Source organism: Coniophora puteana, assembly GCF_000271625.1.
Source record: "Coniophora puteana RWD-64-598 SS2 unplaced genomic scaffold CONPUscaffold_4, whole genome shotgun sequence".
In the NCBI taxonomy this organism is placed as follows: Eukaryota; Fungi; Basidiomycota; class Agaricomycetes; order Boletales; family Coniophoraceae; genus Coniophora; species Coniophora puteana.
The window spans coordinates 70,671-85,396 of record NW_006913056.1 but is presented as its reverse complement, the minus strand read 5'-3'; the positions used below and the strand labels follow the sequence as shown (position 1 = coordinate 85,396).

Here is a 14,726-nt window from a genome sequence, read left to right as displayed (position 1 = left end):
AGACGATTACAACAAAGTCGATTAAAGTCGGGTACTGCTACATATCCGTCGATTTGTTACACCTGATAAGTATAAATCGTAGCAAGCGTGTTTAACGTTTAACTTCCATCTACTCGTTTACTTGGCACGCTCTGCCTTGACCTTGAACTCCTCCTCGCCCGCCTGTGCCTTCTCAGCACCGCGCTGGAAGCTGCTCAAAGCGTCCTTCTTGGCCTCGTCCTTCTTCTCGTTTCCCCACGAGAGCCACGAGAACCACCCCCTCTTGGCTTCATCCTTTGTTTCTTCCGCCTTGCCCCGCGCTTGGTCGTAGCTGCCCTCGGTTGCACCCTTGGCGCGGTCGTACCCACCCTCGGCGGCACCCTTGGCACGTTCGTAGCCATCTTCAACTGTGCCCTTGGCACGCGCATACCCGCTCTCGACTGAGTTGAGCGCCTGGGAGTAGGTGCGCTCGGCTGCGTCGCGCGTCTGGCTATACTTCCTCGCAGCAGCGTCGACAGCCTCGTGGTACCTGGCTTCGGCCTGGCGCCGGGCCTCGTCGAGCTTCGAGCTTGCAACGTTCGTCGTGGAGTCAATCGACTTGCGAGCGGCGTTCAGCTGATCCTGGGCTGCAGCCTGTCGGCGAAGAGGTAGCAATCTTGTCAGCTGAATGCCATTTAAAATGATGAGGACAACGAACCTTTGCCTCCTCATACTTGCGCTGGCTCTCCGTGAGCGCTTCGTCGATCTTCGCCGAGCCGGCCTGCTCGACCTTCCTCGCGCCCTCCTTGACGCGATCCTCCTCTCCGCGTTTCCTCGCAGTACGGTCTTGCCCCTGCGACTGGGAGTAGTAGTACCAGAGACCACCGGCGGCGGTGATACCTGCTACGGCGTACATAGTCGCGCCTGATTTGGACGGCTCTGTGTGCTTCTTGTCCCAGGAGACAGAGGGCCTGCGGGGACCATCCTGCGGTGCGCTGCCTGCCGTCGAGGGGTCTTGGCGGGGCGGAGGGGAAGGGTTTGCTGAGACGTAGGTGCGGGTGGCCTAAGAATGATGTGAGATGCATGTGCGTGAATATGTAGAAAAGGACGACGGACGGCAGGGAGAGAACGTGCAGCGACGGGCCTAACGGCGCGGATTGCTTGTGTGCGGATCATGTTGTGCTAGTTTTAAAGTGGGTTATTGGAGTGGTAAGGGTAGTCGATGTGCCATGTTTTATAGCAGGCCACTCTAACGTTATGACGACACGTTTCCCCCATGACGTCGTCCACTCGTCCTCCCCTCGCTTGTCCCACCATGGTCCCACGCTGTTGGAGGCAGGCCATGGTGGCGGTGCTATTAGCCCATGATTCGGCCTGCCCGTAGCACTCCGGAGTGACAATCAGTCCTCGCTTCACCGGTCACCCAGCATCATCTCAGCCTTGCAATCCGACTTCATATTACAAAGTCCCATAGTGTATCTTCGATGTACGTACGCCATTACCTTCAGATATCAAAATATCATTGACAGCTTGAAGAACGTTCCTATACACAAAACATTGCAGTCCAGGCTCTTAGCCTCTAGTTATATACACTTGAAATCCAGATATCCACAATATAAACCAAATAATCACATAAAAACCCAAATAACATCTACTTCCGACGAGCATCGACCCATCTCTGATTTATCGTCAGGATCCTCATAGACCATTCGCGCGACCAACGCGAACCTCAAGTCAATGGCGTGCTACCATCGCTTAGATCGGACAGTTGGAGGTCGAGTAGAGGGTCGCGTTCTGCGGACCAGCCTGGAGGGGGTTACAGCTACCACAAACGAGTCAGCCTCATTTCCTAGACTCAAAAAATAATAACACATACCCAGGAAGCTTAGACAGGTTCGTCCCGCCAGTCTGCTCGTTCACGACCGGATCCGCCTTGCACGTCGTCGCCGTGTCCTGAGAGATGACGGTGAGGTACGAGCACGCCTCGGTGACGCCGTTGCCCGTCTCGTCGTTCGGGTTGTTGCAGTTGTCGATCGCGTTCTGCAGCGCGACCGAGTCCCACCCGCTCAGGAAGTCGCCGTGCTGCGAGTACCCGGTCGGGTCGCCCGTCGCGTAGACGAACGGCCAGTCGGGCTCGCTCCAGCGCCCGGCGAAGGAGTGGACGTCCCATGTGATCTAAAGGGTTGAGGGGAGAGTTAGAATGTGAGCGGGGGAGGGAAGGGGAAGGGAAGGAGGCCGACCTCGAACATCATGTGCATCAGGCCGACGGGGTGGGTCGGGGGGCACGAGCCGTTGTCGAGGCCAGAGAGGTACGCAACGTGCGACTTGTGGTCGGGCGAGTCAAGGTTCTATTGAGAAGGAAAATAGAACCATTAGTCAGTATCTGTAGCACCCCGTAGCATAAACCACACACCTCGCCATCCCAGCACGACGGGAACTGAATACGGGCATTGAACCCCGCCTCGCAGTCCGTAGTGGGGAACCCATACCCCACATAATCAGGGTCCGACGTCGTATACCTCAAACAATACCACTGAATCGCGCTCTGCGCCAGCTCCTGCTGATTATCGTACCCCTGCCCGCCCTGGCTCGAGCGCGACGTCACGTCGCCCGAGATCATGCGGAAGCCAGGCGGGAACGCCGTCAGCCCGGGCCCGCCGTTGATCTTCTCCTGGTCTCCGCGCTGGAGGTAGTACACGAGCAGGCCGCCGTTCGGCACCTCCTCGAAGTGCCCGTCCGCGGGGTCCTTGAAGTACAGCTTCGGGAACCAGTACGCGGACATGTCCTGCGGGGACACTTCGCAGGACGTGCAGCTGCCCGCACGGAGATCGGTCGTGTTGGAGGTGGCGCTGAAGCCGCTCGAGCCGTGGACTGATTGGTGGACGATTTATGAGCTCGATAGAAATATGGGAGGCGGGAGAAATACATACCGGTGTGGACGTGGTTAGTGCCAATCACACCGGGCGAGACGATCGGGTCAATACGCTCGGTGACGAGGGGAGTCGTGCACGCGACACGGAACCAGGCATGCGCTGCGCCGACGTAGACGAGGGCGGCGAGGAGAGGAGCGAACGCGTTTTTAAACATGACGGCTGAGCGATGAGAGAAGACGTCCCAGAAGCTTTGAAAAGTGCTGAAGCCTGAGGTCTTGCAGCACAAATGCCTCTGTTTTATATTTTGCCAGAGCGACCGCCAAGCTATAATCTCTGAGAAACTCGTCGCGTCGCTTTTCAGCCAGGTCATCGGCACTGTTGCCACCGGCAATGGGCGCCTTGAGAAGTGAGTGGTTTTGCCGCCGTTTCAATCGGTCGGTGGTAGTACACGCAAGTTGGATGCGGGGGCTCTCGTTGAACGTTTGCTGGCCAGGGGCGGAGGCAACTTGAGCACACATTCGAAGGAGACAGCTGTGTGAACATATGAGCATCTGATGACACGTTTTCGAGCTCGCTTTCAGTCGAATAGTGAGAATGCAATTGACGACGATTACGTTGTGCCCTCGTGGTCGTGCGTGGACCTGATTCCCAGTGTTTGCTTGCTGAAAGAGGTCGTCAACAAGACGACGCCGACGGCTGCCAAGAGAATGTTTTTGCATGGTCGCGTACCTTGTAGTTACTGTGTCTTCGTAATGCATGCGCGGCCCCGCCCCTAGAGCCGACGCGTTCTGCACGAGATCAAGGTGATTGGCGTTCAAAGAATGGCATTGCCGTCGGTTCCGTACGATCTGATGACGAAGCCTTCATCAGCAACAGTTTCTATCGACCGTTTGACAGGTTGAGGAGAAGTGTGTCAACGACGACAGGTCGGACGTCTACAGACTCACGCGACGGAAGAGATCGAGGTGTCGGGACAGTGTTGGGATACAGTTGACTGTACTGGGAGTTGTTAGGCGACAAGATTGAAAGGTTTGTCCCCAAACGGCAATCGTTACGCAGATCATTTGCCCAGGCACGGATCGGCGACTATGCTGACGACCACTCATGTGCAGCTGACATAGACTGTCGAGCAACCTGCCAGCGTATAGGCGCGCCAATAAGTGTATATCGTTCCGGTCGTTCCAGCCGGTTCTTTTTCGTTCGGACTCATTTCAGACACCCGCGAATGATGAAGAAGAAACTTCTATAGCACACATAACAAGCTTCGAGAACGCGTCCGCCCAAACAGCGTATCAGCTGATGTGTGGTGTGCACTGTGGTAGACGCCTTACTACAAAATTTCCCACTGAATGACATGGCCAGCACCATGTCTCGCCTCCTTAGGTCCCCAACGTCTTAAACCTTCGACTCGGGCGGCACCTGGAGTGCCTTGATTGCATCTGTGACTTCGGCAGGCTCGGGTAGCTTGCTCGCCAAGACCAAGGGCAGGATGACCCAGCTATTCTCGTCCCACTGTGCTCGTAAAACGGCACGAGGTTCCGCGTAAGGTGCATCGATACAAGTCAGACGACCATATAGATGCCGACCCAGTGTGGAGAAAGAGTAAGCCGAAGCAGAGTCAGGATTCAAGGAGAGTGCCGGAAGATCGCGTCAGCTAATGCCAGTTGTAGGGTAGCCAGGAGCGGAAGAAACACGTACGGCACCCTTTCCGTTGGCATAGTACGGGTCAGACTTGAGGAGGTTTATGACTTCGTCGCGCGATGAGGCTTGGAAGATCATAGCGGAGCCAACTAGACGCTTGGGGTCGGGGTGGGCGGGGTCAGATGCCTCGTCGAGGAGGCCACCACCGAAGCCTGTACAAAGTGTCGGTTAGCAAAAAACGGCGTAGTAAAACATGACACGTAGACTAAGATGGAATCGGATTATGAAAGTTCGCGGTCAGTCAGGACAGACACCTTGCACTGATGCAGGACCAGCGGATGCTAAGGAGAGGCAGGATTCTCCGGCCGCAGTCGCAGCATGGCCTCTCTCCAGCGAATAGCCCAAGAAAGAGTACTCACTGATCACCCCATCGCCCACCTTGTCTCTGAAGTTGGCGAGATGTCGAAGTCGTGAGTCGAGACGCTTCTGGTTGGCGTCCATGTCCTTCTTGTCGGGCGCATACACGAAGAAGGGGTACTTGGCTCCCATACTGGTCGACATGGCTCTTCTTATCGAGAACAATGGATTTACACGAGTCGATGTTGAGATCCCAGCCTGTCGAGGGTGAGCTGCACGGAGGAGGTGGAGAGCGGATGGCCGAGGCATGTGGATGGGATGACGGCGCTGTAAATGGAAAGCGTCAGAGGACCTTCGGCGCGCGCCGGCGTTTCCGAAGCCGTTGTACTTCCCTCGTGTCGTCTTCTTCTAAGCCCGACTCTCCTCCTTTCTTCATCTTTCACCCTGTCCAATTTATGGTGTTCTTACTCTGACCCAGGCTCGCTATTCTCCGAGGATTTGTTCAACGGCCCTGCGGATCGTTAGCTGCCAGTTAGCCAGACCTTGCCAAACTTCAAGAGTTCTCTTTTGCTCTTTTGTTCCTTTGACACTTTGGAGGATCGCCCCTTGCGCTCCTTGACGCGTTAACGTTAACATCTGGTAATCAAGGTCTTAACTGCTGTACATTGTGGTCGAGTATGACTTTGAGCGCCTGCGTAACATTTCAAACTTCGCCTAGGTCCGGTCATGGACCGGCTTCCTTCCTCGTCGCCGTAAGTCCTTATTGGCCTTCTATTATTACTTGAGTCGCAGTTTGCGAAGTTTCGAGCATCCATCTGGGGTATATCAGGCTACGCCTGCTCTCACAGAGACTTATATGCGCCCATATACCCTCATCGCATCTTACCGCTCTGTAGTTCACTCGTACCATTCGACTGACAAAAATACTCGCAGTGCCTCTTCATGCGATTGCATCATATCTCGGACTTGCATCACTTGTTTTCAGCAGCATTCATTTCGCCCTGGCTTGGACCAGAGCTCAAGCATGTCTCCTTTCTCCATCCTGCTAGACCAGATGCTTTCTGCCCCATAAGCCGTGTCTTAGTAACGGCATTCACAGAAGACGAGATGCTTCCTCAGGTGCGGCTAACAATCGGGCTTTACAACATGTCTCACGACGCTACTCCAGACATAAATACCACGCCCTCAGGAAGCGTTTCTTCGTCTGCCTCCCTGAGAATCCATCCAAGCCCTTCCTCTGAACACCAACTTGTCTGCCCTTATGTCGAGTTCCGCGCCCTCCGATGCTACCTCTGCGACACAGAAGAACATCTACGTCGCATGGCAGCCAGACTACACCACCCCTGGCACGCTTGAGAAGCGTATTGCTGTGCGCCCAACGCACATCGTGCGAGCGACCAAACTTATCGAGCAGAAGGTTATCCGTGCGTCCTGTTAACCTATTTCTCCTCTACTTCTGCCATCATCAATGCCGCGCGACCTTTCATTTGCCGGTGGTTCCTTTCTCTATCTCACCGCTTTCACCCATCTCGCGGTTATCCTTCCCTCTACTTCCACTGTTCGGAGCCGCTCTGTTATGAATTACACCTCTGGAACAGTTCCCGGGCGTTTGCTGATCGCTTTCTTTGCCTCTCTCGTCCAGGTCTGGGGGGAGGTACGATGTCATCCGACGACTCCACTGCGCGCCCACTGGAAAAGAAAGACTTTGTGGGCTCGTGCACGTTTTACGAGGCAGCCAGTATCGAAGCAGCGTGGGAGATTATACACACAGACCCATTTTGGCTCGAGGGCGTGGTGAGTTATCTTCATCAGGTTACGATCGGTTCCTCCTTGCACACTTCATTGCGCGCTTCACGTTTCCCTTTTATCTTGTATGTACTCCGCCAGATTCTTGAGCTAATTGCTGGCGGCACGTTGTAGTGGGACAAGGAGCGTATGGTTGTGCTACCAATCCATCTCGCCACGCCATTCAAATAGACTGATTCGTAGTGGATAGAGATGGGAAGAGAAATATATTCTTCTGCAGGCTTTGTTAAGTGGTCATCATGCTGTATTCATCATAGTGTTGTCTTATGAGCTCCTTCTGAACCGTCTACTCTGTGGCCCAAACAGCTTCTCGATGACATTCAAGTTCCATACGACTCGGACGAGTAGACATGCATGGTATTGTAAGATACTACTGCGACTGGAGCTAGTACACTCTTTCCATCATCACACGTCTAGGCGTCATCATGTCCAAGACTTTCATCTTCCTCTTGTGCTAGAATCGTAGGAAATGGGGACACTTGGTCTCTCCGGGTGCGATTGTATTCTTTCACCTCGTTGCGGGTAGAGGTGCCCTAAGGTGACAAGTCATTGGAGCACACAGACGCCGCGGCATGTATCATACCTTGCTAGCTCACTTCTTGCGGAATCTACGCCCTAGAATTACTGCGGTATACCCCGGCTACTGCATTGATACCCGCTTTATGAGTGACCTCGGGAGCTGATAACTGAGAGGTCCTGCCACATTCACTTTGCCTTGATTTGTTATTGATTTATTAACGTGCTTATGCAATTATGACGCGACCATGTGTTCCTGAGAAACATGTGAGATTGGCGGCAGCAAATGTGCGGTGTCATCAGAGAATTTGGCTCTGAGAAGTAGCCATCGTATGGTAAGACCCAAGGGCGTGGGCGTAGTATTTGCATTAGCTAGATGCCGAGCTTGAAAACGTTGTCATGATTGTGTACGCATAGACAAACAAGGCCAGGCATTCTTTCTCGGTCTGAACCCGCATTTTGAAACACCATGTCTTCTGGGCGAGATGCCACGGAATCATCAGGGAAGGGTAGCTATTGTTGTTTTTCTAATGCAGTCCACATACCGTTGTCGCCGAATCAAGTACCACATCAAGCTCTGCACCTGAGATTGTCATGCAGAGTCGTCTTATTAGTAGGCTCACATTCTTCGTCACCTCTGTTCCTTTTGGCGAATTAGCTCCACGTCTGTAGTGCCAAGCAGATCCCGAAGGATTTTGCACCACAATTGGCCCTCATACATACGGCACCGATTGTAAGAACACGAGTCTGGCGTTCCAGCAAGGCACAGGTGCGCGGATCCAGGTACAAAAATCCCTAAAACTTGTACTCTAAGTCGAAGCCTTTCTCAGCGAAGATTTACTAACATGAACGCAGGTGGGCAGATAGTCTTCTGTGCCGTCACCATTTGAAAATAATAATAATTTATCGTTGAACGTTAGAAGTGGAACAAACGCTCCTTCTGCGAAAAACGACTTCACAGCCGTTCGAATGTGCCCACGTACCCTGCAAACCGGCAGACCCCGAATTCTTGTGGAACCTGCCTTGAAGAGACAAGTGTCTGGCATATCACCTTTGGTCTCCTAGTTTGGCTTGGAAATACGAGGGACACTGCGCGTGCCCTAGATTCCCGGCACAGATTCCCGGAACACCGAAGTTCTGAATGGGAGGTAGTCTCGACTAGGTGCTCGATCCACATGGCGACCCTCTGACTCCGAAGGAGTATTGTATGTGAGACAAACCCGGGGCGACTGGCCTGTGCCCGTGGCGTTGAACGCCGGGTGTCGGCCGTCTCGGGTTCATGTGGTTCAAACCCTAGACGCGAGCATCGTCTTCAAAAATGTTCGAAGGCGTATGAGATGACCGCCCAATGTATAGGTATTTTCTGCATCCACCAGATAGAAGTACAGTACAGTACAAATTCAGTCCAACGAAGGAAGGAAGTTAGCGGCAGGGCCAGGACCTCGGCCTCAGCCTCGGCGTCAAAAACCCTCGGACGCTTTTCCCCACATACAGGGGCTTTCCGAAAGAGATCACAAGCCGACGTCAGCGCCAAATTTCGGACGCGTTGGTTGCTTCAAGCAAAGTGCGATTCTTATGGGTACTAGATTCAGAGCAACTTGAAGCCCTCCTCTCTCGACATAATCTCTACTACCTTAACCCACTTCTTTTCGCAGACCAAGGTTCTATGTGCTCATTATCGTCATGGGGGTCAGAGAAACAAGGACTCGGACCTGAGACTAGACCTCAGTACATGTCACCAGACACCATCAAAACCGTTGCACGTCGCTATTTGCTGGCTATATGACGGAAACTGGGGGAGCCTGTGAGCTGTAAAGCGTACCTTCGTCAGCCGGTACGTTTTTGCTAGCAACTTCGTTGTATATGTCAAATTCAAAGCTGCTTCTAGGCACCTGAGAAGGTGTGCGCACGCAAGTGACTTTAGACAGCGTGAGTTCGGTGCATATCGTGTTAGACCATGCCCCTGCCGAGCCAAGTGATTCCAGGCCATCTACAGCAATTCTGCCTCATCGATGAAGCCTTTCTCCAAGTGTCGTCGCACCACCTCGTCGTGCATGCTCTTTCGTAGGTCCCCCTTCCGACCCTCTTTAATAAACTCCGTCGATCAGCTTGATGCGGTCGCCGTTGTTAGCTTGAACTCCCTCTCGATTGCCTGCGCTGAAATCGACATGGAAACTGTTGCGACGCGCACACCAACTCCAAGCAGGAACTACGCGTCGGGGGATCGGAGTCTACCAAAGAACATATGCGGTCATGCTCTTTCGTTGACGCTTTTGCAAACCTTCGGATCAGGTTGACAGATCGTGAGGCCAATCTCGGAGGCTTGAATACACTTTCCACGAGAATGCTTGGCCCGAAGATTCCTACAGTCGACTCTCTAATAACCCATGGTTCTATAAACCCATACTCTCCAATAACCCATGCGTTTTGGTATCTCCCGAGTTGGTCCCCACCAAAATCGTCACTCAAACCCATATTTTTCCGATATCCCATACCCCATGCGTTTTTGAGGGGCAAAACCCATACTTTCGGAGCTTTTAGATCATATTTGTAAGCCATAAGGGGTAAGTTGGCTGGGTTTTGGTCGGTTCTAACGGAGGTAATATCCTATATATGGTATTACGTGCCCAATGCGGCAAATACTTTGACATGTTCATAGCATGTTTGCAACACGTTCTCGGCCCAAAGTTCGAAAATCAATTGATCACCTCCAGGCTCCAGTGCCATGGCCGACATTGCACCTCCAATAACCCAGGGCTGGTGTTGAAGTTATCCCTTGTTCTCCGCTTGCAATGCTACCAACCATTTTCTGCATATTCCTGATCAACGACTGATTCACTCCAGAAAGATCTGTGACCCTCGGGAAGAATGCCATACTGCACATGCTGAGCTTAATGTTTACACTGCCATTAATTAAATCACTTCTGATCAATCTCAGCGGATTGGAAACACTTGTGCTGTGGTAGTATACACTAAAACGATCTATAAGAAATTCCTAACTTTATAGCCCCTATTTTATGAGATATTCTATTATCCCATACTCTCTAATAACCCATGCTCCGGGGCTTCTCCCGACGTGTATGGGTTATTGGAGAGTCGACTGTACGCAGAATGATTCGAAGAAGGTCCTTTGATGGACATCCGAAGAATTAGGCGTACCCCCCGAAACAAGCTCTTTCCATCAGGTACCCAGGGGTATGCGTCAATGACGTGTCAAACTTCCCACCTAGGTCACCTGCAAGTTCATGCAGGTTGCGCGGAACCAACCAGCAAGTGTCTCATACATAGCGAACGTCCCCGCTACCTTCTTGTGGTGGCCTTTGGCATTGACAGACTCCGTCGCAGGTGATACCTTCTACCCCTGGCCAGCAAGTTAACTTCATCCACTCGACTTCGGTTTCATTGAAACAGGACAAGATCTCTATACAAGCCCGAGTCGGGACGAATCCATCGCCAACCTCAATGATGCCACATGACCCGGTATCCAACGATGCGGTTCGGCCACAATCTACGCTCTCCCAGCGTGGTATAAAATCGAGGCAAATATGCGACCTTGCAGAGCAACAGCAGCGCCTTCCTCTCTACGATGCAGATGTTCGCACCTCTCCTCACAGCCCTCATCTACGCCGGCGCTGCACACGCCTGGTTCCGTGTTGCTTGCACGACTCCCCTTGTCACCGAGCGCGTCGACCCCATCGTCTCGCCCGGTGTAATCGGCTCCAACCACGTCCACACCAGTACGCGTTTTTGCTGGCCTATGATAATTCTGTCAGGAGAGCTAACAGAACACTTGTTCCAACAGTCCACGGCTCGAATGGCTTCAGCGCCACCGCCAACACCAGCGATCTCCGGGCAGGCAGCTGCACGTCCTGCGAGGTCTCCCCGCAAGACATGTCTACCTACTGGTTCCCGAAGCTCTACTTCCAGGACCCCACGGACGGCCACTTCGAGGAGGTAGCCAATGGTGGTCTCCTCGTGTACTACCTCAACCGTGGTGACCAGGACGCCAGCAACAACGGTCCCGGACTCAAGGCGTTCCCTGAAGGCTTCCGCATGATCTCTGGTGACGCCGTGTCGCGCTCCGACCAGGGTGGTCAGGGATATGACACCCAGGCGGAGCTCGCGCAGTCGGCTATCCAGTATTCATGTCTCCGTTACAACACGGGTGACTCTCAGGGATACAATGGCTTCGGGTTCCCGAACACCACCTGCGAGGCTGGTTACAACGCCCGCATCCAGTTCCCGTCCTGCTGGGATGGTCAGGTAATGTTTATTAGCTGTTGCGCATTCATAAGGTGTCTAAACATTGTCCACTTCCATAACAGAACCTGGACTCGCCTGACCACAAATCGCATGTTGCTTACCTCTCTGGTCTCGACAATGGTGCCTGCCCCGACACCCACCCCGTCGGCCTGATGCACCTCCTCTATGAAGTACGCGACCTTATATTAAGCACTACCTTCGTGGCTGACCGTACCGTTGCGTCCAAAGATCACTTGGAACGTCCAAGACTTTGCTGACCGCTGGACTGCGCCCAACTGGCCGTTCGTCTATGCCACTGGCGACCCGACCGGCTTCTCCCAGCACGGTGACTTCCTCAACGGCTGGGACACGACTGCGCTGCAGAACGCGATCGACAACTGCAACAACCCCAACGATGCGACCGGGCAGGGCGACACCAGCGCGTGCCAGTACTTGACCGTCGTCTCTGCCGACCAGGCTTCGCAATGCAAGCAGACCCCCGCCCTCAGCGAGCAGACTGGAGGCAACAGCCTCTCCGCGCTTCCTGGGTGAGCTTGAATCAGATTCTCCTCGTTTAATCATGGATCTGACGCGGTGATGAAGCTGCAACCCCATCCAAAAGGGTCCCGCGGACGCGACGTTGTACTCGACGACCAACTGCCCTATCTAAACGGCATGTCAAGGTAGTTTGACCTCGAGTTGCTGCGGAATTTCTTTCTCTGTATCATCACACACATCAGCGTCGACCATTGGTAGATTTCATTTGGTATATCGTCTTTAGATATGAATAAACTGGGATTGGGTCTAAGTTTTGTTGTACGCACGGCAAGTGCGTAGTACAAGCGGATGAGATCTAATTCCTTGATGGTCACCGGAGGATGTCATGGGGACAGTTCACTCTCGTCGCAGTTTATTCCACGGCCCTTGATCTTAGTTGAATGTAAAGAGAGCCTGAAAGGATGCGGTCCTCGAGGGACGTGCAGATCATGCTGGTCTATCGCGTGTCCGTTAAATAGAGTCAGGGCCATCCTGGTTTGTGAGAGACGACAGTCACCAAGGTTTTGAGGCACCTGATTCAGAGAACCACTCTGGTTGGTGCGCATTGCCGGCCCCAAATGTAAAGGTGCTTGAGCGAATGCGGGCGCCTTGGCTTGGCCTTGGCGTCGGTGTAGCTCGGTGTTGGTCGGCGATGGGCGTCGCTGCTCGCGTGGCGACTGGGCGGCTGACTCCGAATCCTGACCTCGGAAGCCGGGACTGCACTCCCCCTGAGTTTTCCCACGTGGACTCAACATTGCCTTGTTCTCCGCCAACGCGTCATTTTCCGGCACGGTTTCACTGCGGACGGGCTATGTCAAGCTTATTGCGGTCTTCTATCGCTACCCGTTCCTGCAGAACGTCATCAAATGCGCTCTGCCTGCGACGCAGCACGCTGCTTTTGGAGCGTAGCACACGGCGACGACACAGTAAGTTTTCTCAGGTGTCCACGGGCACATGAAGCCGAAGAAAACCCATGCTGACGACATAAGGTCCATCTGCTCTTCCGCCTCCCATCAGCTTCGCTTTTGATATTGTACGCTCGCGTTCTTGGCTGCACGCGTTTGGGAAAATTTGCTGATGCTTTCATGCCAGGACGGTGTTTTGATTAGAGGTGAAGAACCTATACCTGCCGCGCGGAAGGCGCTCTCCATTCTCGATGGCGACAACGAATGGGGAATGTACGTTGCTATGGACGATATGATTGACTTCAGTACTCATTCAATGACTCAAGGAAGATACCTTACATTCTGGTAAGTCGCTTCCGAACTGCCTCTTTCGCATACCACACAATGCATAAACATCAATGACGTCTTCGATCAGCTGACGAATGGCGGCGGAGTCGGCGAAGAGGAACGTTGTCGAAGGCTAAGCAAACAATTGGGTGTCCAGGTGCTCATAAGTTGCCCTTCGCGTGTCTTAGGCAACTAATCAGGCTCCTAACATCTACAGATACCTGTGGACCGGTACATCCAGGCACATACGATCATCCGATCCATTGCGAGCAAATACGCAGATCATCCGGTGTTGGTATTGGGTGGTCGGAATGACGTCCTTCGCAAGGTGGCTGAGAAGTGAGTAACCTTGCCTTTACGCACTCTTTCCTCATGCCTACCTGATTGTAGCTATGGCTTCAAGCACGTGTATAACAGCCTCGACGTGCTTGCCTGGAATCCGTCGTGAGTCGACTCGTTTTGCACGGATGGAATGACTGATTCCGTCATAAAGCGTGTGGCCGTTTCATGACTTGACTCCAGAGGAGAAAGCTTCCATAAAGGCGCGCATATCCTACCATTGTGCCACGAGGTAGCTGACAGCGCACCTTCAAGGGAGCGGATTTTTCGAAGTTGAAGATAGCTGGGATCTTCGTGTTCCATGATCCTAGAAACTGGGCCTTGGACGTGCAGGTGATGTGCGACGTCATTTTGTCGGGCGGAACCATAGGCGCGGGACATGCTACATCGTCAAGTCCCGTTGATGTCGTCTTCTGCAATCCTGACTTGATCTGGCGATCTGACTTCCCAGTGCCTCGCTTTGGTCAGGGGGCGTTTCGCGATGCTTTTCAGGCTGTCTATAAGGTTCTTCAGCTTTCACCCCACGCCATGCTTCTTTCGATGCTGATATTGCATCAAGTCAATGACCGGTATGACGTGCAATTATACTCAATATGGGAAACCTACAGAAGCCACATACACCTTCGCGGAGGCGGCATTAAAGGATCTACTCTTAGCGAGACATGAATCACGTCAACCTTCGGTGTACGTACTTACAGCTTCCGAAACCTTTCCTCGTGACAAGCTGACGGTTGTGTAATGGGGGACACCAGGTACATGGTAGGAGGTGCGCCCATACGTCCATATGATTTACCTTGTGTCTTGGCTGATTCCTGAACCAGACAATCCAGAGTCTGACATAGCGGGGGCCAATGCAGCAGGCTGGAAATCCATTCTTGTGCACACAGGGGTATACGATCCCCGTCAGGGTCAGCCTAAACACGTGCCAAACCACCAGGCCAAGGACGTGGCGGAAGCTGTGCAGTGGGCACTTGGACAAGAAATGCGGGGCCAGAGAGCATGACGTTGAATAAATACTTCTTTGCCAACCTATGTTGATCTACGACAAAAAAGGAGTTTATTTATGAAGCTGTGATCTGGAAGCATCTGGGCAGTCGGACACCAGGGATCTTCGTCGGCTATGCAGCGGGGGTGAATATCAGCGCCGGAAGCTGTCAATAGGTCGCATGGCTCGCTTCGAGGATCAAGCTCGATCAAGGCAACGCAACAAACCCTGGATGAAAGG

General features: G+C 53.1%; 6 protein-coding genes across 6 annotated transcripts; 3 read left to right on the top strand and 3 right to left on the bottom strand.

Moving 5' to 3' along the window:
* Nucleotide 1: 1 nt before the first annotated feature.
* Nucleotides 2–1,243, bottom strand: CONPUDRAFT_135952 (uncharacterized protein). The gene is made up of 3 exons (XM_007768415.1): nucleotides 1,075–1,243; nucleotides 677–1,021; nucleotides 2–612 (listed from the first exon to the last, which is right to left on the bottom strand). Exons 1-3 carry the CDS (start codon nucleotides 1,132–1,134, stop codon nucleotides 118–120), a joined length of 900 nt encoding a protein of 299 aa, XP_007766605.1. The 5' UTR covers nucleotides 1,135–1,243; the 3' UTR covers nucleotides 2–117.
* Nucleotides 1,244–1,713: 470 nt separating this feature from the next.
* On the bottom strand, nucleotides 1,714–3,045 carry CONPUDRAFT_120670 (uncharacterized protein; the record flags this gene model as incomplete). Its single annotated transcript, XM_007768414.1, has 5 exons — nucleotides 1,714–1,780; nucleotides 1,835–2,133; nucleotides 2,199–2,306; nucleotides 2,372–2,829; nucleotides 2,889–3,045. 5 exons carry the CDS (start codon nucleotides 3,043–3,045, stop codon nucleotides 1,714–1,716), a joined length of 1,089 nt encoding a protein of 362 aa, XP_007766604.1.
* Nucleotides 3,046–4,029: 984 nt separating this feature from the next.
* Nucleotides 4,030–5,098, bottom strand: CONPUDRAFT_80874 (uncharacterized protein). The gene is made up of 4 exons (XM_007768295.1): nucleotides 4,892–5,098; nucleotides 4,530–4,684; nucleotides 4,163–4,343; nucleotides 4,030–4,093 (listed from the first exon to the last, which is right to left on the bottom strand). Exons 1-3 carry the CDS (start codon nucleotides 5,031–5,033, stop codon nucleotides 4,227–4,229), a joined length of 414 nt encoding a protein of 137 aa, XP_007766485.1. The 5' UTR covers nucleotides 5,034–5,098; the 3' UTR covers nucleotides 4,030–4,093; nucleotides 4,163–4,226.
* A 928-nt stretch (nucleotides 5,099–6,026) lies between these two features.
* On the top strand, nucleotides 6,027–6,918 carry CONPUDRAFT_142834 (uncharacterized protein). The gene is made up of 3 exons (XM_007768413.1): nucleotides 6,027–6,253; nucleotides 6,472–6,623; nucleotides 6,750–6,918. Exons 1-3 carry the CDS (start codon nucleotides 6,091–6,093, stop codon nucleotides 6,804–6,806), a joined length of 372 nt encoding a protein of 123 aa, XP_007766603.1. The 5' UTR covers nucleotides 6,027–6,090; the 3' UTR covers nucleotides 6,807–6,918.
* Nucleotides 6,919–11,042: 4,124 nt separating this feature from the next.
* Nucleotides 11,043–12,063, top strand: CONPUDRAFT_53145 (uncharacterized protein; the record flags this gene model as incomplete). Its single annotated transcript, XM_007768204.1, has 4 exons — nucleotides 11,043–11,414; nucleotides 11,477–11,584; nucleotides 11,643–11,941; nucleotides 11,997–12,063. The coding sequence occupies 4 exons, from the start codon at nucleotides 11,043–11,045 to the stop codon at nucleotides 12,061–12,063; spliced, it is 846 nt and encodes a 281-aa protein (XP_007766394.1).
* A 643-nt stretch (nucleotides 12,064–12,706) lies between these two features.
* On the top strand, nucleotides 12,707–14,563 carry CONPUDRAFT_100868 (HAD hydrolase). The gene is made up of 12 exons (XM_007768412.1): nucleotides 12,707–12,856; nucleotides 12,920–12,963; nucleotides 13,023–13,108; nucleotides 13,162–13,180; nucleotides 13,251–13,319; nucleotides 13,380–13,501; nucleotides 13,553–13,606; nucleotides 13,656–13,704; nucleotides 13,757–14,005; nucleotides 14,061–14,185; nucleotides 14,254–14,267; nucleotides 14,323–14,563. The coding sequence occupies exons 1-12, from the start codon at nucleotides 12,742–12,744 to the stop codon at nucleotides 14,502–14,504; spliced, it is 1,128 nt and encodes a 375-aa protein (XP_007766602.1). The 5' UTR covers nucleotides 12,707–12,741; the 3' UTR covers nucleotides 14,505–14,563.
* Nucleotides 14,564–14,726: the final 163 nt, after the last annotated feature.